This window comes from Fusarium keratoplasticum, chromosome 10 (assembly GCF_025433545.1).
Source record: "Fusarium keratoplasticum isolate Fu6.1 chromosome 10, whole genome shotgun sequence".
Classification (NCBI taxonomy): Eukaryota; Fungi; Ascomycota; class Sordariomycetes; order Hypocreales; family Nectriaceae; genus Fusarium; species Fusarium keratoplasticum.
The window spans coordinates 1,677,882-1,700,846 of NC_070538.1; the positions used below are offsets into that span (position 1 = coordinate 1,677,882).

Sequence of the window (22,965 nt, forward strand, 5' to 3'; positions counted from 1 at the left end):
TACTGAGAGACTGGACCTCAGCTTTTTTTTTTCTCCCCCAAAAACAGTGGCTAAAACTGGAAAATTCGGTTTCCTTTCAGTGGATTTCCCGGTAGCCGGGAAGAATGAATCAGGTAGAGGGTACCTGCGGGTCGATGTGCGACGTGGTGTAGGCGCAGTGTAGTGCGATGATGTAAACCAGGTATGGTCTACTTGCGATTTTGGATTCGAGGCGATTCGAGAAGATGCGTCTTTTCCTTTTCTTTCCTTTCAGAACAAAGGATACAAAGAGCAGACGAGTAATGCACGAGGCAAACTATTTATTCTACTCAGTCTTCAACTTATCTCCCCTCCTGCCTAGAAAACAGAGTGGGAATAGATATAACGTCCAGGGTCCCCGTTGTTGCCATCCATCAGAATCTGGAAACGACGATAGTCTTCTTTGCGATTCCGCCAGCTCCAGCTGCAAGGCAAAGAAAGAAAAAAGAGGTAGGCAATTTACAGGGGTGGTACTTCTTGCATCTCCACCGAGCCAAAGCACAAGGCGCCTAATCAAAGTCGCAATTGGGTCATTGCATGTCAGATGTACTTTTTTTTTTTTTTTGACTCGCGTCCAAGGCAACCTAGACTTCGCCTCGTCTGGCAGAAAAAAATGAGTGATGTGCTAGCAAGGGGAGGGGAAAAGTGCCCAGGCGAGAGATGCTGCCCCTCCCCCGCTCCCCAAGGTGAGGCAAGTTGTTGTTGATAGAGGGGCAGAGGTGACCAGGCGAGGCGAGACCCCAGCAACGACCCGACTCCTGGGTGCAATAGCATCAAGACATCCATTGTTAAGCATGTTCTCTCGACAATATCTACTCCGCGGTACACACACACAAACCTCACAGACCCTGAATTCCATCCCGTGGATTGCGGCCTTAAATCCGGCTAACTCTCCCTAACCATCCATGACTAACAACTACCCAGCCCTCAACATTAATTTGCATGACTTTGACACAACCTTTCAACTCGTGCCAAGCCTTTAACAACTAACATCAGGCACATTTTGCTCCGCTGGCTCACCGACAAACCAGATGCTTCCTTGTGATCATCGTTGGGCTCTTTACCCTGGACAAGCGGACCGAGTTGCAATCCATTCATGCGGGCCTCAATAATAAGAGCTTGTCATGATAACGCATTATGGACCATCCCGCTCGCAGAACCTGTTTCTAAATCACCGTCCACCCATGCATCACGTTTCATGTCAAACCTGTCCTCCTGCCCACTGGTCTGGTCTGGTCTGTTTTGCCTCATCTTATCCCACACCAGCAACCTCACCCACCTGGATAACAACACAACGCCTGGATCACCTTCAGCACCCACCCCGGTCACGCCCGCTCATCCTCATCTCCGGACTTCCCTCTCATCTTATCTTGTCATGGACAATTCGGCTCCAATATTGCGGGGTAGACCGTACCACTCTGACTTGTCAATGGCCATGCAAGATCGGCATGTCAACAATCTGCACCACACAACTCTTCCACCAAAATAGCTTCATCTAGCATAGACCTATCTAACCCCCATCTGCAGCACCTGCCGGCTAATATGCTGCAGCCAATCTCGAGTAATCTGTCGTCATCTTTTTATCTGCTTTGCTTCAATCCTCTCGCCATCCGGCTCGCAAACGACATATTCTCACCAAGCCTGGATTGCCCTCTCTCCTGGGCTGGACTAGCCACCTCCTCCGTCGAGCCAATGTTGGACCCCTCATTTGGCTCGCCTTGGGCAACTCGACCGTACTGCCCTTGTTCATGTAGATGCCTTGCATTTCTACTGGCCAGATAGTTTGCTCGTCTCAGAGGGGCATCCGACAGCTTCCGGCCGGGCAGAACCGCCTGCATGTTGCCCACTTCTGAAGCCTGCGTTTGCATCTGTTGTGCAATCTCGTACTTGCGACGATCTTCTTCACCCATGAGAAGCTTCATTCGTCGTGGTGTGCACACCCCAAAGCCTATGCTTCCGCTAGATACAATGCTGTCAAAAGAGTCTCGCTCCCGTAACTGGGGTCTGGTGTATGTCCCTGACTCGACATCATCTGCACTTACATCCAGCTCATCTGGATGTAGATATGTTCCCGATGCCGTCTTCTGACGAGCTGAGAACTTGCCATCAATCTTGTCTGGCGGCCGCACCACGCTCCTGGACCGTCCGAGACTGCTCGTTGCGGCTGACTCTCGCTTTGACGCTGCTCTTCGAGCTTCGTGTGCTGCTCTGAATGTCTCTGGAACCACGTTCAGCTCATCACCCTGCTTTTCGGCCTGTTCTACAGCTTCCCGTGCGGTCGTGTGCGTGTCTGCTGCTGCAGCATCTGCTCGCGGCCCACCCCATGTTCGCTGCCCTGCCGTGAAGATCCCGTACACCATGTAATACCAGTTGTAAAACGGGTTCAGAATAAACATGAGCGGGTACAGCCAGATTTTGAACCGTCGGAGCTTCGCTCCAAAGTACAGCATCAGCATCCAGTTGAGGCCTAGAGAGATGGCGATGAATCCCACGGGAAGATCGTCCACTTTCTTGACTGTTGTCATCAGGGCTAGGACCATGATAAAGAATAGCAAGGCCGTCGTCCGGATGGTGTTTTGCATGAATCGAACTAGAATGAGGATTGGGTATCGCTTCCACAGGCGCCAATCTGTCAACATGCATACTTCGTTGGTGATGAAGCCAAGGAACCATCGGCGCCGCTGCTTAATCAGGGACCGATAGGTCTGAACAGCTTCCGTCTTGCAGAATGCCGACGTGCACATCTGGATCTGGTACCGCTTCTTGGCTCCGATCATGAAGAGATGTGTCAGCCAGCGATCCTCCCCTAGGTGACACTTGGCGAAGTCGAACAGATCCTCGCACTGCTCCGTCTTGTCCACAAAGTAATACTTGGCCATACGCCGGAAGGCCGAGAACCGTAACATCGTCAGCGCACCAGGTAGACAAGTAACAGAGCCACACCCGGACTCGACAGTCCGCTCAAACAATTGCCCATGTATGTACTCCATGTCCTGTAACAGGGTGATAACACTATGTTTTCTCGTCGTCGAGGTGATGACACCAGTCATGGCCAGCATGTCTCTAGTATTGCCGGGACTGAGCTCCATATCGTAGACAAAGTTTTGAAGGCAAACCTTGTCCAAGATGCAATCCGAGTCGATAAAAAGGATGAATAGATTGTCGTTTCGCTTGAGGTACTGTTCGTACACTTTGTCAATGAGCTTGAAAGTCACTTTTTGACAGTGACGCTTGCCTCCATGAGGGAATCGAGAAACAGTTATACGAGCCGAGCGGTAGCTTACGTCGATGCTCTTAGGATACGACTCCATCGTGAGTGACACGCCAAGATGGTCGATGGTGTTGAGATATAGCTCGTCTTCTTGCTCGCCGTCGAAGGATAAGAAAACGTGGATACATGCGGCTGGATAATCGCAATCGACGACGGAATTGATAGCTTTGATGAGGACTTCGGGCTCTTCTCGATAGCAGGGCATCACAACAACGACCTTAGGCGCAGTCACATCGTCGAGAACCTGCTTGATGCGCTTCGTCCGGCCGAGTTGATTGGTCACGAGCTGATAGATGCAGAACAGCCAAGGGACTGTGAGCAATATGGCGAAGCTCCAAAAGGCGAACCACTGGAGAAACGTCACCATCTCTTCTGGCCATAGCTTGGTAACCTGGCTCGGCAATGGCAGCGTCACTACCATGATTGGAAGGAAGATGGCGCTGGAATGAGTTAGTCTGTGCTCTTTGATGTGAAGTAGAAGCCGTCAACTTACCGGAGTAGAACAAATGCGACACCAACAACGACGCAAAGTACACTGATGGACCAGTGCTCTGCCTTTTGGAAGACCTTGACAAGGCAGTAAACAAAAGCTGCCAGCCAGAGAAACCACTCGAGGCAGGCCATCACCAGAACCACACCCACGATACTCGTATAAACAATCTTTCGGAAACGGATCAGCTTCGATATAGGAAGAGTGGGCAACACTCGGATGCATGCATACGTACATCTTCCAAAGGCCAGTCATCCAGCACCGCCATGACTGCAACGGGATAGGATCAATGAATTCCGAGCTCTTGACTGGGTTGTATCCTGCTGGGAAGTGCTTCCCCAGAGACAAAGGCTGGGAGAAGGTGAGAACGGCCAAGGTCAACAAGTTGCGGAACTGATGGACGGCCTCACCCTAGGCACCTGAAGGGCGAGAATCTGCAAGCTCACCACAGAGCCTCACAGCTCGCGGGAGCCAAGAGGGATGGACGAATTCTTCCAATGGACCACCTCCTTACTGTGGCGCTGCCGTGAGCGAGTGAGCGCCCGACGGCTGCCCGCATGTAATGGCGAGTCTCGAATGAGAGGATGCGAAGGGTGTTACAAACGGAGCGAGTTGACAGATGTCAAGTCGCTCAAGATGAGTACGGAAGGGGATGATTTGACCTGGGAGAACTGAAGTGTGGAAGGTGCCGGGAAAGCTTGAGAGAGAAGGCACGATGGGGGAAGGTAGGTATCACCATGACCACATTGAAGTTTGCGCTTGAAGGAATGGATGTACAAATCAAGATGAATATTACCAGCCAACTGCTAGAACGGGCATAAATGAAGAATATTGACCAGATAATAGCGTATGCAGCATCTGAGCAGGCAAACAATTCTCCATCAGGGCAAACAAAGATTGGACACAACGTGAGTATCCATTATTGGCAGACCAACACGGCCTTCGAAGCACTCACACCACATTAGCCAAGGAATGCAGTAATAAATCTGAATCAATAGCGTTTATAGAGCACGTTTCGTTTTTCGGCTATAGCGAACTAACACATCTAGCGACCTGACGTATTCGCAGATACCTAAATCTCATTTCGCGGTGTCAAGCAATATGCGGCGTCTTCACGGCAATAGCCTGTCAAGATCATCAGACCCATGAAATGTTTGATAGGTTTTCGTTCGTCGCGACGGCTCCCTGACAAGTACACCCTCCCTCTGACATCATCAACCGCGCAAACTCTCACAGCTCTCTGGTGACGAGTAAAAGGGTGTGTTTGCCTGGCCATTGCCAAACGAGGCGTTGAGCATGTCCCAAGGGATATGGAGATAGCCCTTTCTGTCCTCGAATTGATGGCGATTCAGGCATGACGCTTGGAACGGATCATGCCAGGTGCTTTTTGGTTAGCTGGCGAGTGGTGCTATCCGACTCGGTGAGCGTGTACGCGTGGCGCGAATCGGGCGCGCGTTGACCGTGTGAATGATCTTGACCTGTAGATAGAGGCACAATGAAGATGGAGGATACTCATCAGAGTCCCCATCTTTCTCATATTCTCCAAGGAGGATGAGAGCCCGAGGCTAGATTAGTTGTGAACCTTACCCATCCTCACACGTCTACCAATCGACATCGCTGAGCTGAAGTTTCCTGGACCTTTGCCCGCGGTCCTTGTTCGACCTTTCCAGACGGTTGTGGTAGTACGTCGCCGGCCGTTCGTTGCCTGAGTTGACATGTGAATATTGACGTTGCGAATAAGTTCTGGGGAGCTAGGGTCTGTACCACCATCCGGATCTTCGTTCTGCTGAAGATCATAGTTGAGCACCAGGTTCTTGATGCGCTGCTGTTCCTCCCGTTCAGCCTGCTGCTGGTTCTTCATAGCGATCGCAAAAGTCGAGTCGGATGGCAACTCGACAGTTCGTGTCTGATGCGGGATTAGCCATCACGGTCATGATCCCAGCCAATGGAAACCTCCCTACCTGCTGCCGGTTGCCCTTCTTGGTGAGTAGCGAGAACGCCATAGTATGGCTGGGAGGGGCTTCACTGCTGGCCCCTTCCGCCGAGGACGGTGTTTCGCGATTCTTGGCTCGAACTGGAAGTGGCACGTCGAAGAGCTGTTTGCGCTCAAACTTGCGCGACTCCAGACTCTCGGCCATCAGCTTGGCATACTCTCGTTCAAAGTCAGCCTCGTCTTCAGGGTCAACTTCCTCTTCCTGTCGAGTGACAACAATAGCTTCTTCCTCAAAAGTGCTCTCGCTGTCAGACTCCTCTTCAACGTCCTGGAACCGCTTGTTAGCTAAACGATGGTGTTTGGTGCTTGCCTGGCTCACATCTGCATCCTCCTCTTCGGAAGCGCTCTCGTCGTTGTCATCACCATCCACATCATCATTGTCGCCATTGTCATCATCGGACGAAGGATCACTAGTGGCGTCATCCATATCGGCTGTCTTGTCAACACCTGCCGACTTCTGATCTTGGGCGACAGCAAGCTGGAATGCCTTGACGGCTTCATCCAAACCAGCAGCGAGCTTCCATTGCGGACGTGTGAGATGAAACGTGTCTTGCACCAAGAACTCGATGTCCATAGGCAGAGGCCCCTTTGTGAAGATATAATACTTGTTCGAGTCAGTAAGAAGACGCTGTCAACCGAATAGAAAAGTTTATACCTGGAAGAAAGAGAGGAAGTAGTCCAGCTTCTTGCCTGCTGCACCTCGGTTGAAGAACATTCCGCAAGTCTCCAGCATAGTTGCGACAAGGCGAATGCGGAAGAAGTCATCCGGAGGATCAAGCGGGTTGAACTTCCCAGGGATGGGCGGACCACCTGTGAAGCAATAAGTCATATATCCTGTTTATAGGTAGTTAATAGGCCCACCATATCCGAATGTCATGATCTTGTACATGGTGTCGAAGATGACTGGGTGCTCAAGCATGCGGTAATTGTAGAGTTCGCCAAGATACTTGACTTCCGCTATGCGTCGCTGATAGAATCTGTAGTCATTCTGCTCTAGCCCAAAGGTTATGGACTCGATGACGTTGTCGATAACCTTGACAACAAATGCAGGATGATAGCGATAGAGGGCGCTCAGCAGAATTCCAAGGAGATGGACACTGCCATATTTGACCTTGCCAGGCTTTGAGAAGACCTTTTCTAAAATGGCAACAACCTAAACCATGTCAGTCTCTGGTATATGGAGAAGCAAGGGATACAGACCTCTGTCTCTTCCCAGTGGAGTCTTCTGATTTGCTTCAAGATCTTGCTGTAATTTCTCTTGGTCATATCAACATAGATCAATTTGCGAACAAAGAGTTCCATTGGTGTCCGCTCCTTCTGTTCAATAGCCGGTCTCTCAGGCGGGTCGACATAGTAGACGGCGTTATCGATGAGCATACGCTCAGGTTGTCCAATGTGCTGAACAGACTTCTTGCGCTGAAGAGTCTCGAGGAAGCTCACCATACGGGGAGCCGTCTCAGGGTTGCGAAGAAGATATCGACCGCAGTTCTCAATGAGATTGCACAGAATCTCAATGTTCATGCGCGAGAAATCGTCAAGACTGACCTTCAAGCAGTGAAAGACGACGTGTTCCGGGACGATGCCAAACTTGGTCAGCTCGGCGAGATACCGAATGTTGCTTAGTCGAACCTGGCCCAAGAAGTCCTTCTCCTTTCGCCTTTGCAGACTTCGGAATTCTGCATCGAGATAGTCGACAAGGCCCTTGGGAACATCTGGCATGTACCGTCCAAGTGTAGCAACAAGGCGAGACCACGATGGAAGCAAATCACTTCGACCCTTGGGCACCTCGGTCAAAGCCTTGACAAGACGATTGCGGGAAGCCTTGGAATTGAGGAAGCAAAAGTCAATCGCTGTCTGGTCGACAACATCTTTGTTGGTCAGCTCTGGCAGGCGAGCGAGGAGAGCATCAACCTGGGCACCAATGGTTCGGTTGGCGATTGCCGTTGACTGATCATCAGCACTATCAGCGGGTTTGGCAGCCTCAGCGGCCTCGGCAGGATCAATCTTCTTGCCAACTTGTTCATCCGTGTCGGTCTTTTTCTTCTTGCCGTCTTCGAGCAGAATAGGCGGGACCTTGCCCTTAAGGTCGACCAAGTTTTCGTAGAAGCGGCGCTCGTCTTCATCTTCCCAGATACCAGCTCCGTCACCCATCGAGCGCAAGTAATCACCAGTCTTTACTAGACCGATTGACCCATTGGACGCGCCGAGTGAGTCGTCCGAATCCCTCAAGTCAGGCATCTCAGCCCCAATGGCATCTGCGATAACTTGGGCGTTGGAAACTAGGCGCTCCTGGGCCTTAACCTGTTTCTCATAATTTGCCTGTCGATCTTCAAAAACCTCGCCAGACTTGACGTATGCCTCGGCATTGCGTCGAGCTTGTGACTGAATCGACTTTTGATCTCGAGTGATGTGCCCTTTGACGTCGTCGAAGTACTTCTTGAGGACACTCCTGAAGCGCTCTCGCATCTCGGGCTCGGTAAATGGTTGGTCTGAGTCGGAAGACATTCCACTTTCGTCCTTTTCATCATTGGTGTCCTCATTGCCCTCAGTTGTACCGTCTTCCTCAACCGTCTTTCGCCCATCCGCACCGCTCGGCTTGACCCCTAGGATATCCCAGCTGAATGACTTGACAAAGATGACGAGAAGCGGGAGATTTGCGTGTTCGCGATCGTATCCAAGAAGGTCCTTAAGCACTTCCAATGGGAATGGGTCTGCGCCAGCACCTTTGTTCGTCCGAGTCTTGAGTTCGGCGACCTTGCCTGCTGCTCCCTTTGTCGCATCGTCGGGTCGGCTTACATCGTCGAGAGTCCTTACAACACCAACCAACCAGAGTTCGGTCACCACACGGAGCAATGCGCGCTGGCGGGTGATGCGCTCCTTCTCTTCCTTCTCGCGAGCTTCGGGAGCCAGAGCTTTGAGGATACTCTTGTCGGGTGTCGCCATGCCCTTCCCAAGCAGCCAAGCTAGGTATTCCGTGAACTCGCTCGGACCGAAGCGCTGGTGTAGAGCGCTGACGATCTCGACGCCAGCCTCAATCTCGCCGGGCGACTTGAGCCTGCATAGTCCCTCATAACAGGCGGATATAATCTCGGAGAGGTACTTGTGCAAGCTGAGAGTTCGGATTTCCTGGAGGAAGGTGCTGAGGGTAGCAGCGGTGATGGCGGTTCGCAATCGTTTAATAAAAGCGGTATTCTTCTTGAGAGACGAGTCGAGCGTCTTCCCAACAGGGAAGAGATCTATATTATCTGATGTCAACAGGCGGGAGCGGGGGGGAGTGGTGGGGTAGACATGGGAAGTGATTCACACCTTTTTCGCCATCCCATGCCTTGTCGTTCAAAGCGCGCAGTTCGCCTAGGAATATGATTAGCTCTCTGCCCAAGTGAGGAGAAGCATGAAAAAGACATACGCTTCCTTGCGCGATCCATGGCTAGCCACACAAGAGTGGGAGGGGATTCGCGACTTGGGGTAGTTGGGTGTGTGTATGTCGTATCTGAGGTGGGTGGAGGGCGGCGCTACATTCGGCGCGCGCGGACTGCTAAGGGATGTATTTTCCCAGAAAGTGGTACTGCAGACAGGGCAACAGAGCCGACATGGGTGCTTCCGTCAGGCCAGGACGGAGGAATTGCGAAGAGGCAGGGCGAGTCGTCGATCGATGTTTGAAGTTTGATGTTATTACTGACTTTCGGGTTGCATACGGTCAGAGGTTGGCGGGTGCCCTACATGAGGCCCGGTACGTACCTGACCTGGTAGCCAGGATGTGGGGATTGGAGGCTCTGAATTGCTGCTCTCTGAACCACTGAGAGGATGCGCCGGAACAATGTTATAGCGGCCATGTTTCGTGACTTCCATCTAAGTTGGACTTGGTGATGATGCTTTCATGCTCCTACACTGCCAAGTAATTCGAAAGAATAGAGTGTCATTGGTTCCCGGCACTATAGCCTTTTGACATTTCAACCTACTATCATCTCATCCTGGGGTACCTCAGTTTGTGCCACAATGGGGGGTCTATTTCATCTTGCACAGACGTCATCCCAAGGACTCCCCACGCCCTGAAGCCACGGCATGACCTCCCACGCTTCGGCATATCCTGACCGTGGTGAGGTTTTTCCCGCAACAGATGACGATCATCTTCAGATCCATTGGCCTCTCCAGACAAACGCAATCAATTTAAAGGGCATGGATTCCGAAAATGGACCCCAATCACTCCATTTCCCATCTTTATCTCTTATCAGTCCGAATTGCGACGGCGGACCCTCAGCGGTTTTGACATCTCCGGCCAGATTCGCCTCATCAGCCTCCATGATTCGTCCACCACCGGCATCTCCTGATAACGGCGATGCCACAACCTCCGCGGATCCTCCTAGGACACTATGCACCCACTCATTCGTGATTTGCATCTCCTCGCTCGAGACACCAGCAACACGACACCATGGGCAAAGCCTGGTCCGATCCGACGACCCCCAACAGGGGGATTTCCGGGTCCGGGTAACGGGCAAATGGACGTTCCATCTACAGCCATAGTGGTTATTATTGAGCGCCATCCGTTTCTTACTATGAACTTGTAGTTGTTCACTCAAACCTCCTGAATTCGTATCTGTTGTCTATAATCGTCACTTGTATCATCTCTTCAACATGGAGACTCCTCCAACAACAGCTCTTCAGAGCATCCCGGAAAACTCTGAATCTTCAGTTATCGGTAGCTTTCCTCCTACACCCCCAGATACAGCGAAGCCATCTCGAATAAGTAGCTTTCACGACTTGCAACAGATCCCCCCAATCGGGTTGCCATCGATAGAGTCCATCAAACCCTACGCCCTACCTCCCAAGTTCCGATCAAAAGAGGTCCTACCAGAGGATCTCAAGACTCCCGACAACTATGTCAAGCGTGACCCCCGTCTTATCCGCCTCACAGGAGTTCATCCCTTCAACGTCGAAGCACCCCTAAGCGAACTATACGACCAGGGTTTCCTCACCAACGAGGATCTTCACTATGTCCGCAACCATGGAGCCGTCCCCAAGTGCGAGGACGCCGATATGCTCGACTGGGAGTTCCAAGTCGAGGGCCTTGTCGATAATCCTATCAAGATGACAGTAAGGGATCTTCTCAACGACTACGAGCAAGCCACTTATCCCGTCACCCTCGTCTGTGCCGGAAACCGCCGCAAGGAGCAAAACATGGTTCGGAAAACAAAAGGCTTCTCCTGGGGCGCTGCTGGTCTATCGACGGCTCTTTGGACGGGCGTCCCTATCGGTGACTTGCTTGCTGCTGCGAGGCCGAAGCGAGGAGCAAGATATGTCTGTTTCGAAGGAGCAGACAAGTTGCCTAACGGATACTATGGAACTTCCATCAAGCTCAACTGGTGCATGGATCCCAACCGCGGCGTTATGGTCGCTCACAAGATGAACGGACAGAAGCTTCACCCTGATCACGGAAAGCCTGTTCGAATCATCATTCCCGGTCAGATCGGTGGGCGAAGTGTGAAGTGGCTCAAGAGGATCATTGTCACATCGGAGCCCAGCGACAACTGGTACCACATCTTCGACAACCGAGTCCTACCAACGATGATCACCCCTGAGGCCAGTGCCGACTTGCCCGATGTGTGGAAGGATGAAAAGTATGCCATCTACGACCTCAACACGAACAGCGCCATATGTTATCCCGCCCATGATGAGACTGTCCCGTTCCTGGACGCCCCATCAAGTTACAAAGTCCGAGGATACGCCTATGCCGGCGGTGGAAAGCGTGTCACTAGGGCAGAAGTTACCCTTGACAAGGGCAAGTCATGGCGGCTGGCCACTGTCCGATATCCCGAAGACGATTACCGATTCGCGCCTGAGGGAGACACTCTGTATGGCGGACGAGTCGACATGTGGTGGCGTGAGACGTGTTTCTGCTGGTGCTTCTGGGAACTTGACATTCCTATTGACGAGCTCCGTGAGGCAGACGATATCATGATCCGGGCAATGGATGAATCCATGATGGTCCAGCCTCGTGACATGTACTGGAGCGTCCTCGGTATGATGAATAACCCCTGGTTCCGCGTCGTCATCCATAAGGAAGCCCACTCACTCCGGTTCGAGCACCCTACACAACCGGCCTTGATGCCAGGAGGCTGGATGGACCGCGTCAAAAAGGCCGGCGGGAACCTCGCCAACGGCTTCTGGGGCGAAAAGGTCTCTGGTGAAGCAGAAGATGCCGTGGAGCAGGAGCCTGAAAAGGAGATCTGCTTGACCGACCCCAAGGTCGACCGCAAGATCACGGCCGCTGAGCTCAAGCAGCACGATGGTGAGGTCGATCCTTGGTTTGTTGTCAATGGTGAGGTGTTTGACGGGACGCCTTTCTTAGAAGGCCATCCCGGTGGTGCGGCGTCCATCTTTGGTGCTGCTGGCCAAGACGTGACTGAAGAATTCATGACTATTCGTAAGTTACTTGAATGGTTCATACAGCTTCACTTACTAACAGTCCTACTAGACAGTGAAAATGCCAAGGCAATGATGCCCGCCTACCACATCGGCACCCTTGACGAAGCCTCCCGTGCCGCCCTCAGCGGCGACGACTCGGCAGAAGAGGATCTGAACCGCCCCGTCTTCCTCCAGTCTAAGACGTGGAGTAAAGCCATTCTGGAGCGCAAGACGACCATCTCGTCTGACACAAAGATCTTCACCTTCAAGCTTAACCATGACAATCAGGAGATTGGTCTCCCCACTGGTCAGCATCTGATGGTGCGCCTCCGTGACCCGGCGACCCGCGATGCTATCATCCGTGCCTACACACCCTACTCAGATGGCTCGGAGAAGGGGCGGCTCGATGTGCTCATCAAGATCTACTACGACACGCCCCAACGCAAGGGCGGCGTCATGACACAGGCTCTCGACGCTCTTCCTCTAGGACACTTTGTCGAGTTCAAGGGTCCCGTTGGCAAGTTTGAGTATCTCGGCGGTGGACTCTGCTCCATCGGCGGCAAAGAACGCCGTGTCCGCCGTTTCATCATGGTCTGCGGCGGATCTGGCATCACCCCGATCCGTCAGGTCCTCCGTGCCGTGATGCGCGACCCCACTGATCCAACGCCCTGTCTCGTCTTTGACGGTAACCGCGCCGAGGAAGACATTCTCTGCAAGACAGAGCTCGATGAGATAGCTTCGGCCAACTCTGAGAGGTGCCGCATCATACATGCTCTCACCAACCCATCACCATCGTGGACGGGAGTGACTGGTCGCGTGAACAAGGCGTTGTGCGAGAGAGACATAGGCCAGCTCGCCAACAATAGAGAGGGCGATGAACTGGTACTTGTATGCGGACCTGGTCCGATGGAGAAGAGTGTCAAAGAGATATTCTCAGGAATGGGCTGGAAGGAAGATGATTTTGTCTTTTTCTAAACAGACAGTCGAGGTTCAGTGGCTTCATGACGAGAAGAGAGACAACTCATTAAGAGATATTGCGTGGCGGGATGAAACGGGATAACTTGAGTGATAAAACGGTGTTTGTTAAGGTTTCTTTTCTTGTATAGTTATTGCAGGTAACCAAACCGCAATCTAGAATATTTTGAGCAAAACTCCCCAGAATCAAAAAGTGTCACCAGTATTCCAATGCTCCCGCTACCAGAATCCAATGTCCTACTACCGTAATTGCTCACGCGCTTGTCCAAAGATGACTGCAAACACCAAGTAATTCCTAGTCATCATATCGTAATGTAATGTTTCGTCTGGTTTATGGCGAGGCGTTCCGTTGTTGATTAGTGACCACCCTCGCTTGCACCCTCACTTCCACCGGAAGCTCCGTGCTCGACGGGGTCAGGGTAGTACCACGCACCAGCGGCAATGGCCACGTAGAGAATCATGAGCAGGAAACCCTCCAGGTAGTTGCTCTTCTGGTCCTGAAGGAATCGGCCAACGGTGAGGATACCAAGAATAAGCATGACCAAGTTGAAGACATCAAAGTTGAGATCAAGCTCCTTGCCGAGACCCCAGCTGACGATGACAGCCAGGGGTGCATTGAAGAGGGCGGTCTGCAGAGTAGCACCGAGAACGTGAGAGAGGGCAAAGTTCATCTGGTTGTCCCAGGCCTCATCGACAGCGGTGAGATGCTCGGCAAACTTCTCGACAAAAGGCACTAAGATAAGACCCATGAAGGCATCAGACACATCTCCCCTCTCAATAACATGGTGGATCTGCAAGACCAGGATGACGGCCATGAGTGACACAAGAGCAACGGAGACGGCCAACGCAAGGACACACTCGGTCAGGGTGAGCTTGGCCTTGTCAACGTCCTTGTGCTTGTCCTTGTCACGGTGCTCGTCGTGCTCGAAGATGGCGTCGTAGATACCGTGGTGAGTTCGCGTCTGGAAAAAGACGTAGACGATGTAGGCAATGATGAGAAGGATTGAGATGACGCGAGAGATCTGCAGCGTCTGGTGCTCAACTTCTGCATCCGTGTCGTTGTTGCCGGCAAATCGACCATGCTCGAAAACGGTTGGTAGTGCGAGAACGACACCGCTGGTGGCGTGTTAGTTGCTGGTAATTCAGGATATAACATGGCTCCGGTGAAACGTACGCAGTGAAGAGCAAACCGCTTCCGGCTTCGCTAATCGCCTCGTTGAATGTCTGTTCCTCCTCCAGCAGTCCACCCACAAAGAAGCAGGCGCCCAAGCAGAAAAGCATAGTGGCAAGGATGGAACCCAGGATGGCAGCCTTGATAACGAAGTACATGTCCTTGTTCAGAAGGACCATGAAAAGAACAATTTCGACAATGGAACCGATACTGGAAGCAATTAGTATGAACTGTGGGGGAAATGATGATAGAGCCATACGTGATCTCAGTGAGGACGCCAAAGACATGAGGCAGCTTTCGGGCGAGTTCTTGGCCAGCGAAGCCAATCATGTTGGCACAAGGGACCATGGCGATGTAGGCGAGAATAAAGATGAGGGTGTGGTGGTCGGGAAGAGCATCTAGTCGAGACATGTTAACAATGGATCTCAACACCATCACCAAATTCGACTTACAGCGAACAGCAATGGCAGCAGGTACAACAGGCCAGAACAAATTGCAGAGCAAACTAGCTCGACTCGCCGACTTGAACGAGATCTTGGTAAAGTGTATAGGATGGAAGCCCTTGCGGCCACTCTCGCCAGCAGGCTTGATCCATCGCGTGGTCCTGGTGTAGTGGTCCATCTTCTTGCTCTTCTTGAACTCGTCGTAGGTGGTGGGTGCAGGAAGAGTGCGGTCCTCACTCCCAGTGTCTCGCAGGTTGGTAAGGGGGTAATATGCCTCCCGCGAGGGCGAGGGGGGCGGGGATTGTTGAGGCATGACGACTTGGTATATGTACGGGCCAATCTCCGGGGGGAGGGGATGGGAGGGAGCCGGGCCTGATTCTGGGGCCAGTCGTTTCGAGACACGACGAAAGTAGGTGTAGACCAGACCGCTCCGGGATGCGTAGCGCCCGTGTTTGAGTTGTGGCGGTCGAATTCTTGTTTGTTAAGCTTAAGAGAGGACAACCACCATGGCTGGAACGAAAGCGTGCTTTAGTGTGCAGCCCTCGTCCATGATATAACTAGCAGGGCAGGCAGGAGGGAGGAGGCCGCTTCACCCGAGGAAGGCGCAAGCAAGGATAGTCTGACTTTTGGATCCCCCATCTTTAACTCTAGCCCATGCTTAGATGCCAAGACGGCACCACCATGTGGCATGAATGCACTTTGGTCTTTTTTTTTGGTTGCGTTGAGTGACCATTCGTTGCCGAGCTGAATGTTGTTTCACCCTGGGGCCCCCATCCTGCGCTGGCCCTTGATCCCCTTTCTGGGCGCAGTGTCTGGGTCTTGGCGGGTCAAAGGGTCTGGCCCCTGCAAGTTCAATGATGGCTTGGTCCAATAGATCCGATGCCAATGGGAGGACGTTGGGATGATTCGAGGCTGTGGATGCGGTCAACGAATTGTTGTCCCGTCCCTGCCAAGTTTAGCTGCATGGACCGCCCGGCGACGTCCTCCTGTAGGGCTCTGAATCCTTTCCTTCTCCTTCTCCTTCTCCCCACAGCATAGAGCCCAACTCAACACAGAGCTCGGCATCTCCAGCTGTCTCGTCTCGGCTCCTCATTCCATCTTTCCAGCAACAGGCGCCAGGGCAAATCTGCGGGCGTCTATGACCAGCCACAGCGGGCCCAGCCGTTGTTTTTCGGGTCCTGGGTTAAGATTGCTTGGCACAGCCTTGGCTTTTGGGCATACGCGAGATCGCCAGCGCTACGTCACAATCTCACTCCGACAAGGAACATGTACATCAACTACCGCCCGACGACGACATCATTGCATGTTTAGCAACTTGTGTTTGATCGCTTCATCCATCACTCTCTTCTCTCCACGCCGCTCTCCTACTGCAATCTCCAAACCTCAATCTTGTTTCTACACTAATCCCAAGGTCTAGACCAAATCATATCTCGCCAACTAGCCCGCCATCCCTTGGGTGTCTAGCACCGGAACTCAAAAAAGCTTGTTCCTCAACCTCGACAGGGGTAACTCGTCTCATTCGTACCAACGTGCCGTGTTCCGTCCGTCCTACGCTAGCTTCGCCCTGGTGCCCCCCAAAAGTCCATATGCTTACATTGAACCCCCAAGCCACCTCTCGAACCCCCCGTCGCCATCTGGAGTTCCAGAACCTCCTGGCTTGGCAGCGTCCCCAGAAACGTCCCCAGACTCGCCTTGGCCCTCCTGCACTGCCGGCTTGTTCCCAAACACTGCATCTTTGGTCCGGTATGGCACAGCCTCTGCGACCACCACCGTCTCGATCCCCACCGGCGTGTTCAGCTCTGGGCCCATCGGTAGCTCGTCCACGTCCACTTCCATGTTTAGCAGAGTCTTGAGGACCACCTGGCTTCCCGCCTTGCTCATCACCTCGTTAGCTTCCTTACACAACTCTGATGCTACACATTCCACACAGCCTCGCTCACACTGACAACCTTCAACTCGCTGCAGGGCATCCCGCAGCAGCTGGTCGATGTGATCGAAAGCTTTGGTGCTGATACCTGACCCTCCTGCGCCTCCTTTGGCGTCGTAGAATGTCAACCGCGCTGGCCGCTTTCTCTGAGTTTCTTTTTTTGCAAACTCCTTTACCGCAATCTTACACTCGGTTCGTACATCGCCAGGCATGCTGACGACGAACGTCGGTAGTAGACTCATGATGGCATGTTCTGCTGCATGAATCCCCGCTGCCACATGAAGCCGTCTTGCCTGAAGGATATCAATGGCCTTCTTGGGGACGTCAAGCCACATCCCTTTGCTGAAACGAATTACTGGCGGGTTGTCCACTTGCACTGCGTCAAGTACCCGCCCCTTCCGGTCAACCTTGAAGAAACCAAATACGTTCTGCTGAATCTTGATAGTACCGTAGTAGGCATGTGAGCGTGACCCCGGGATAGTCCTGATGGCTTCCGTCTCAGTAGGGTCAATATCAGTATAGTCGCGCTGCACAGTTGTCCAGTCTACCTTGACCCTTTCCACCTTGGCCATCCTCTTGTCAGGGAGGAAATCTCGTACAAGGTACGGGTTGCCCTGGTGAAGGAAGATGGCACCGTCGTAGATGGTAAATGTCGCTCTGGAGGCCTCCAGCTCTTCCAACACGACGTTCCGGCCGTTTGTAATGTCGATAATAGCAAAATGCTCATCTTCCGTGTCTCGAATAGCAACGTACTTTGCAGGGATTGGTCGAAATCGATCGTGGCAGTGGTAGAACCCCATCTCATCCCTCAGCAAGCGCTCGTCGCAGATCTTCGGCAAGTCTTTGCCGAAGTACTTTCTGTCTTCATTTGGACGTATGGGCATCTCGTAAGCCGCACACTGGATGTGGCCTTCACGCACCAGCATATTCTCCAGGTCAACCTGCAGCTCGCAGTTGGGCTTTGTAAATAGCTCGTCCGGGTTCTGCATATAGTGCTGGTCGGTAGCAAACCCGTCGCCAACCAGGATTGACAGCGAATCCTTGTTGCGGCGTCCCGCCCTGCCGCTCTGTTGACGCAGATTGGCAATAGTATACGGGAAACCCCAGGTCATGACACAGTCCAATGAGCCAATGTCGATGCCTAGTTCCAGCGCCGTAGTCGCGACAATTCCCAGGAGCTGACCCTGAAACATTTCAGTCTCAATCCTGCGTCTGTCCTGTGCCGTATAACCGCCACGGTATCCCATCACGAGGTTGATGCATTCTGGGCGCCCCAAGGCCTCCAATTCTTGCTTGATGGCGCTAACCAGCACCTCACATTGGGCTCTGACCCTGCAGAATGCAATGATCCTCACACCCCTCAACATAAGGGCACAGAAGAGACGCGCACACTCGAACTTGGCACTGCCGCGTCCAGAAGCAGGGTCACCAGGGTCCTTGTAGGGCGTGTTCCAGCAGAGAAACTCTTTCCGTCCAGATGGGGACCCATCGAAATCTATCAGGCGGACGTTGTCAATGCCGAATATCGTCTTGAAATGCTGCTCCGGGTTGGCTACCGTGGCTGAGCAAGAGATAAACTTGACGCGTCGGTTTCCCACGGCAGCACAAATTCGCCTTAGCCTTCGCATGATAAATGACATGTGGGATCCCATTTGACCGTTGTAGTAGTGCAACTCGTCCACTGTAAGCTGATATTAGTGCTGCCTCACCACATAAGCACTTGTCTTAGGCACTTACCAACAACGTACTTAAGATTCTTCAGGAATGATCTCCAGCGCTCCTCCTGAGGTAGGATGGTGATGTGAAGCATGTCCGGGTTTGTAAAGATGATCCTCGCTTGCTCTCGAATCATATTTCGATCAGTCATGGGAGTATCTCCGTCAAATGTCTCGACCATGGTCTCTTCGAGACCAGGCATGTAACCCATCATCTCCTTCAAGCTCCGCTTCTGGTCCTGTGCCAAAGCTTTCGTCGGGAAAATGTACATGGCTCTGGAGTTGCAATCTTGCTCAAGGGCGTAGAGCACTGGAAGCTGGTAGATAAGACTCTTTCCAGAGCTTGTTGAAGTTGACACAACGACATGCTGGCCATCATGAAGACTGTTGAGAGCTTCTGATTGATGTGCATAGAATTGAGTGATCCCTTTGGCGTTATACAGAGCATTCACCAGATCCTGACTCAGTAGAAAGTTAAGATCGCCATAGACGGGTTCCTGTTGCTCAAATACTCGATGTCCGTCTGGGACGATCTGTCCCGTATACCACGGGCTGTCTTTGAGATCTTGAACAATCTCAGGTATTGACTTCCTTTCTTTTGGAATACTCTCCGGTATGGAGTCTGCTGCCTTCTCTGGGGCAAATTCTTCGTTCGTTGATGGCATCGGGATGTGACTCTTTGTTCGTTCTGTAAGGGTCTCTTGCGGGTCCAGTTTGTCTTCGACACACTTGTTCAGAAAGACATTAATGGCATTCGCAAACTTTTGGTTCCGCCTCTCAATGAGGTTCGTCATCTGCTTCTGGCTGAAGACAGGCATCCTCAGCTGCTCTGCTCTCAACCTTCTGTTTGGGTCCGTCGGTTCCCCCGTCTTACTGGGGACCTGACGCTTCAGATCGCCATCGAGAAACTCGAGAAACAGCACCTCCCGCCCCGTAGGCTCAAGTTCCCGATCGTGTTGCTTGTCAAGACTCTCCATGCCGGAATAACCACCAACCGATGCATCGTGAGCTGGTGCCTGTGACCTTGATGACCTTCCGTTTCTGAAAACATCATCCCTTTCTGATCCTTTGATGTCCAGTTGCAGCATGATCTCGTCAACGTAGGCGAAGTAGATACCCTCTGGGCGAAGTGCTACCATCGATGCAATCTCTTCAATTGAGAGGTCTCGTTTCGTGTGAGCTTCCACGGCCGGTTTTATCATATCAAAGGTTGTAGCGAGGTGTTTTCGTGTGGTGCAAAAGGTATACACAAGGTTGAGCGCACGATGTGTCCGCTCCAGTTGCTTGAACGCTTCTGGCCATTCCATGACACAGGGCACCACGATGTTGCTGGCTTGCCTCTTGAGGCCCGGCTTTCCTTTACCTCCTTTGGCGCCTCGTTTAGATCCTGATCCGCTCGATTCACTTGCAGCTGAGCTCTCATCGCCAGGTTCCCGTTCAGGCTCACGTTTTCGTTTCCCTCTGCTCGCCGAAGGAGGAGGCCTGTCAGCCATGCCAGGCTCAGGGGAGTCTGTCATGTTGTAACAAAATGGGGTATCATCACTGGTGTTCAAGAAGTGATATGTGGAGGCTCTGCCAATCAATAGTGCCTTATTTCGAGTCGTCCCAAAAGGAGAACGTGAGACGTGAAAGTGGCGACGTCATCCAGACCCAGACATTCGCGGAATCAACGCCAAATCACGTGCGGTTGATTCGCTAATTCAACTTCAATTGCAACGAATATTGGCAGGCACGTGGCAAGGCCAAGCCTCAGTAGGTGGTAGATGACCTCTTCTTAGACTGAACTCGATCGGTCTATAACCTTCGTCAGATACAAACTGCATTTATATTGTGAATACGACTGCATGACCAGCACACGGCTGCGTTTCCCCTCCCGTTCGTCTGTTTCTACGCCCGGGAGTTGTACTATAGCTCCCATATGGTCCAGCAATGCTCCCAGCTATGATTACACAATTCTATCCATGATTCCGGTTACCAAGCTGAAGTGTAGCGCAAGCAAATCCCTTGTTCCCTTGCACAGCACGCCTGTTCCAAGCCGGGCGGTGCCCTGTATCCTTTCAGGCTGATGATTGCCCTGCCAATTGCTCCAGCATCGGCGTCTAGCCTGCCTGTCCTTGCCGTCATCCACACAAATCTTTGTTCGCGAACCCGCATGGGCTGGGTGACTGGACGTTGCATCATTATGGGCTCGGCGTGGTGTCCGAGAATATATCCTGTCGCAACCTCTAGCTGCTCCGGAGTTCCCTTTGGATGACGCCGATCTCATTCATAAAGCCCTTAGCATTGGCAGCAGTCATCTAAGCGGTAGATTGTCAGTATCACAGCACACAGACGAGGTCAAGACATTGTTACTCACCCGCATGGTAATGCTCACAGGCTTTGCCTGTTCACCCTCAAAGGCAGTAAAGAGAATTCCAACTGACTTCAGCGAAGCCTTCTCTTGGAACTTCATGGCTGCAACAAGCGCCGTGTTGAGAATGACTCGGTGAGTCTGATCCTGTCTCATAATAAGACGAGCAACCTTGTGCCCGTGAGTGCTTGCGCTTTCTGGGTCATCGACTTCTAGCGCAGAAGCATCAAATGATCCCGGGACGACGGCACCGTTGTCATCATACTCGACACAAGCTTGGGGTACGTTGATCTTCAACATGCCTGCTCCACGCTCCTTCCAGCCTGCTTCCTTGTCGTGATAGAACATCTTGGCTCTCACAGATATGATCGTAGCCTCGCCGTCCTCGCCATCGTTCACCTCAACTAGTTATTGTCAGTATCAAGTTTGACGTTATGAACGATAAGTACCCACCTTTCTGAAGCTTGAGCTTCCTCTTCTCATCGGAATCCTTCTCTGGGGACAGGGCGCGCTCAACCTCTTGGGGCTCATTCTCGTCGCCATCCTCGTCACCGTCCTCATCTTCGTCGTCGCTGCTGTCGGGAGCACCAAACGGCTTGGCAGGCTTCTCGCTCTTAAGAGGCTCCTTTCCAGGGGCGGCGAAACTCGAGAGGGGCTTGGCACCTCCCAGGGCAGATCCAAAGGCGCTCGAGCCGAATGCGCTTCCAAAACCATTAGTACCAGAAGACAGACCGGCAAAGGGCGATGCGCCGCTGGTGCTGCCAAAGGTCAACTTCGGTGCGGCGGGGGGCTGCGCATCTGTGGACGGAGCCGGAGACGCAAATGAGCTAAGCGAGGGCTTGCCAGCGGCAGCAGAGCCAAATACGCTGCCGCCCTGAGAGCCGCCGAGGCTGGCGAACGGCGATGATCCAGAGGACAGCTTGCCAAAGCCGGAGGCGGCAAAGGCGCTGGCAGAGGTTTGTGGTTGAGCATTCTTGGCTGGCGACTTGCCGGCCTCGTTCTCCTTGGTCGCTTCTTGGCTCGAGGCAGCTGTTGAGGTCTGTGTAGAGTCAGCGGTCTGCCTGGCGCGCTTCAAGGGACGTTCGAGGCGGCATACCGGCTCTGCGTCGTTGGAGTCCTCATCGCGAGGACGCTTCTTCTCGGGCTCTAGTCGCGAGGCCCTGTCCTTGGCGGAATCGGTCGATGCAACGCTGTTCGCATCATTGTCCTCGGCCTCCTTGCCGCCCTCGAGCTGGTCGTGCGCGCGCTTCTTCTTGGGCGACGCAACCTGATCCTTCAGGTCGCTGTCTGGCGCATCAGAGGCATTGGCCGTGTCGGAGCCATCTGCAGCCGACGGTGTTGTATCGGAGATGGATGACTGCTTAAGCTCCCGACGAGCAGCGCGGGTCTCGGCGTCTTCCTTGGTCTCGATGTTGAGGGGCTCGTTCTTGGGGCTGGCGTCGGGTGCGTCGTCGGCCATGGCGGGCTGGCTGTGCGGCTCGGCGGGCGTGATGACGGCGGGACTGACGAGGGCACGAACGAGATTGATTGCTAGCTGATCGGGTACGGCAGAGATAGATGGTTTCACGCTCGTTTCGTTACTGGATCTGCGATCGAATAAGAAGCGGCAGACGGGGTTTGGTCGTGCTCCTGCTAGAGTCAAGGAATGATGCGATGTGTTGGTCTCGAGACCAGGCTTCGCGGGTTGTGTGAGTTGGGTCTTCGTCAATGCTGGACTAGGTACGAAGGTCGGCTGGCGGTTGAGGACTTGAGCGCTCTCCTCCAATCAAGAGAATGTAGAGTCGCCGACGTCAAAATAACCAAAACCAAACTAGACCTTCACCGCCCACGCCTGGCCTGGCCTGGCTGGGCTGGCGCCTGCGCCGGAAGGAGGGGTAATCAATCTCAGCCCCCAAAAGAGGAAACGGGGACGAACAACAGGGTGATAGATCGTTTGGTTCTATGTATGATAAAAGGGCAGACATTAAGAAAGATGGATGTACTCGTAATTGGAGATCGGGGGGAGGGGGAGGTCGACACAGGGAGTATGTACCTTGAGCTAATCTACCAGCCGTCCATTGTTCCCCAGCACCTCGGCCAGGGCGTCTCGTCGGGTCCCTTGCCTTAGCCCATGGCCAGTGGCTGTGAATGGCTCACATCGCCAATCTCCAAGCCGCCCGTTCGTCGTCTTCTGCTGCGGCAGGGGTTCTAGCATGCTTGGATCCTTGAAT

The 22,965-nt window shown here is 52.9% G+C and overlaps 6 protein-coding genes across 6 annotated transcripts; 1 reads left to right on the forward strand and 5 right to left on the reverse strand.

Moving 5' to 3' along the window:
• Positions 1-1,598: 1,598 nt before the first annotated feature.
• NCS57_01240900 (Chitin synthase) lies at positions 1,599-4,047 on the reverse strand (the record flags this gene model as incomplete). The annotated part of the gene is made up of 3 exons (XM_053062082.1): positions 1,599-3,729; positions 3,783-3,949; positions 4,015-4,047. 3 exons carry the CDS (start codon positions 4,045-4,047, stop codon positions 1,599-1,601), a joined length of 2,331 nt encoding a protein of 776 aa, XP_052908610.1.
• Positions 4,048-5,380: 1,333 nt separating this feature from the next.
• On the reverse strand, positions 5,381-9,197 carry NCS57_01241000 (uncharacterized protein; the record flags this gene model as incomplete). The annotated part of the gene is made up of 9 exons (XM_053062083.1): positions 5,381-5,484; positions 5,544-5,685; positions 5,741-6,040; positions 6,092-6,376; positions 6,428-6,582; positions 6,634-6,925; positions 6,973-9,008; positions 9,079-9,123; positions 9,179-9,197. The coding sequence occupies 9 exons, from the start codon at positions 9,195-9,197 to the stop codon at positions 5,381-5,383; spliced, it is 3,378 nt and encodes a 1,125-aa protein (XP_052908611.1).
• Positions 9,198-10,404: 1,207 nt separating this feature from the next.
• NCS57_01241100 (Nitrate reductase) lies at positions 10,405-13,149 on the forward strand (the record flags this gene model as incomplete). The annotated part of the gene is made up of 2 exons (XM_053062084.1): positions 10,405-12,193; positions 12,245-13,149. 2 exons carry the CDS (start codon positions 10,405-10,407, stop codon positions 13,147-13,149), a joined length of 2,694 nt encoding a protein of 897 aa, XP_052908612.1.
• Positions 13,150-13,505: 356 nt separating this feature from the next.
• NCS57_01241200 (Vacuolar calcium ion transporter) lies at positions 13,506-15,076 on the reverse strand (the record flags this gene model as incomplete). Its single annotated transcript, XM_053062085.1, has 4 exons — positions 13,506-14,265; positions 14,324-14,530; positions 14,580-14,718; positions 14,773-15,076. 4 exons carry the CDS (start codon positions 15,074-15,076, stop codon positions 13,506-13,508), a joined length of 1,410 nt encoding a protein of 469 aa, XP_052908613.1.
• A 1,277-nt stretch (positions 15,077-16,353) lies between these two features.
• Positions 16,354-19,922, reverse strand: NCS57_01241300 (uncharacterized protein; the record flags this gene model as incomplete). The annotated part of the gene is made up of 2 exons (XM_053062086.1): positions 16,354-18,371; positions 18,428-19,922. 2 exons carry the CDS (start codon positions 19,920-19,922, stop codon positions 16,354-16,356), a joined length of 3,513 nt encoding a protein of 1,170 aa, XP_052908614.1.
• A 708-nt stretch (positions 19,923-20,630) lies between these two features.
• On the reverse strand, positions 20,631-22,214 carry NCS57_01241400 (RanBD1 domain-containing protein; the record flags this gene model as incomplete). The annotated part of the gene is made up of 4 exons (XM_053062087.1): positions 20,631-20,702; positions 20,762-21,159; positions 21,209-21,794; positions 21,852-22,214. 4 exons carry the CDS (start codon positions 22,212-22,214, stop codon positions 20,631-20,633), a joined length of 1,419 nt encoding a protein of 472 aa, XP_052908615.1.
• Positions 22,215-22,965: the final 751 nt, after the last annotated feature.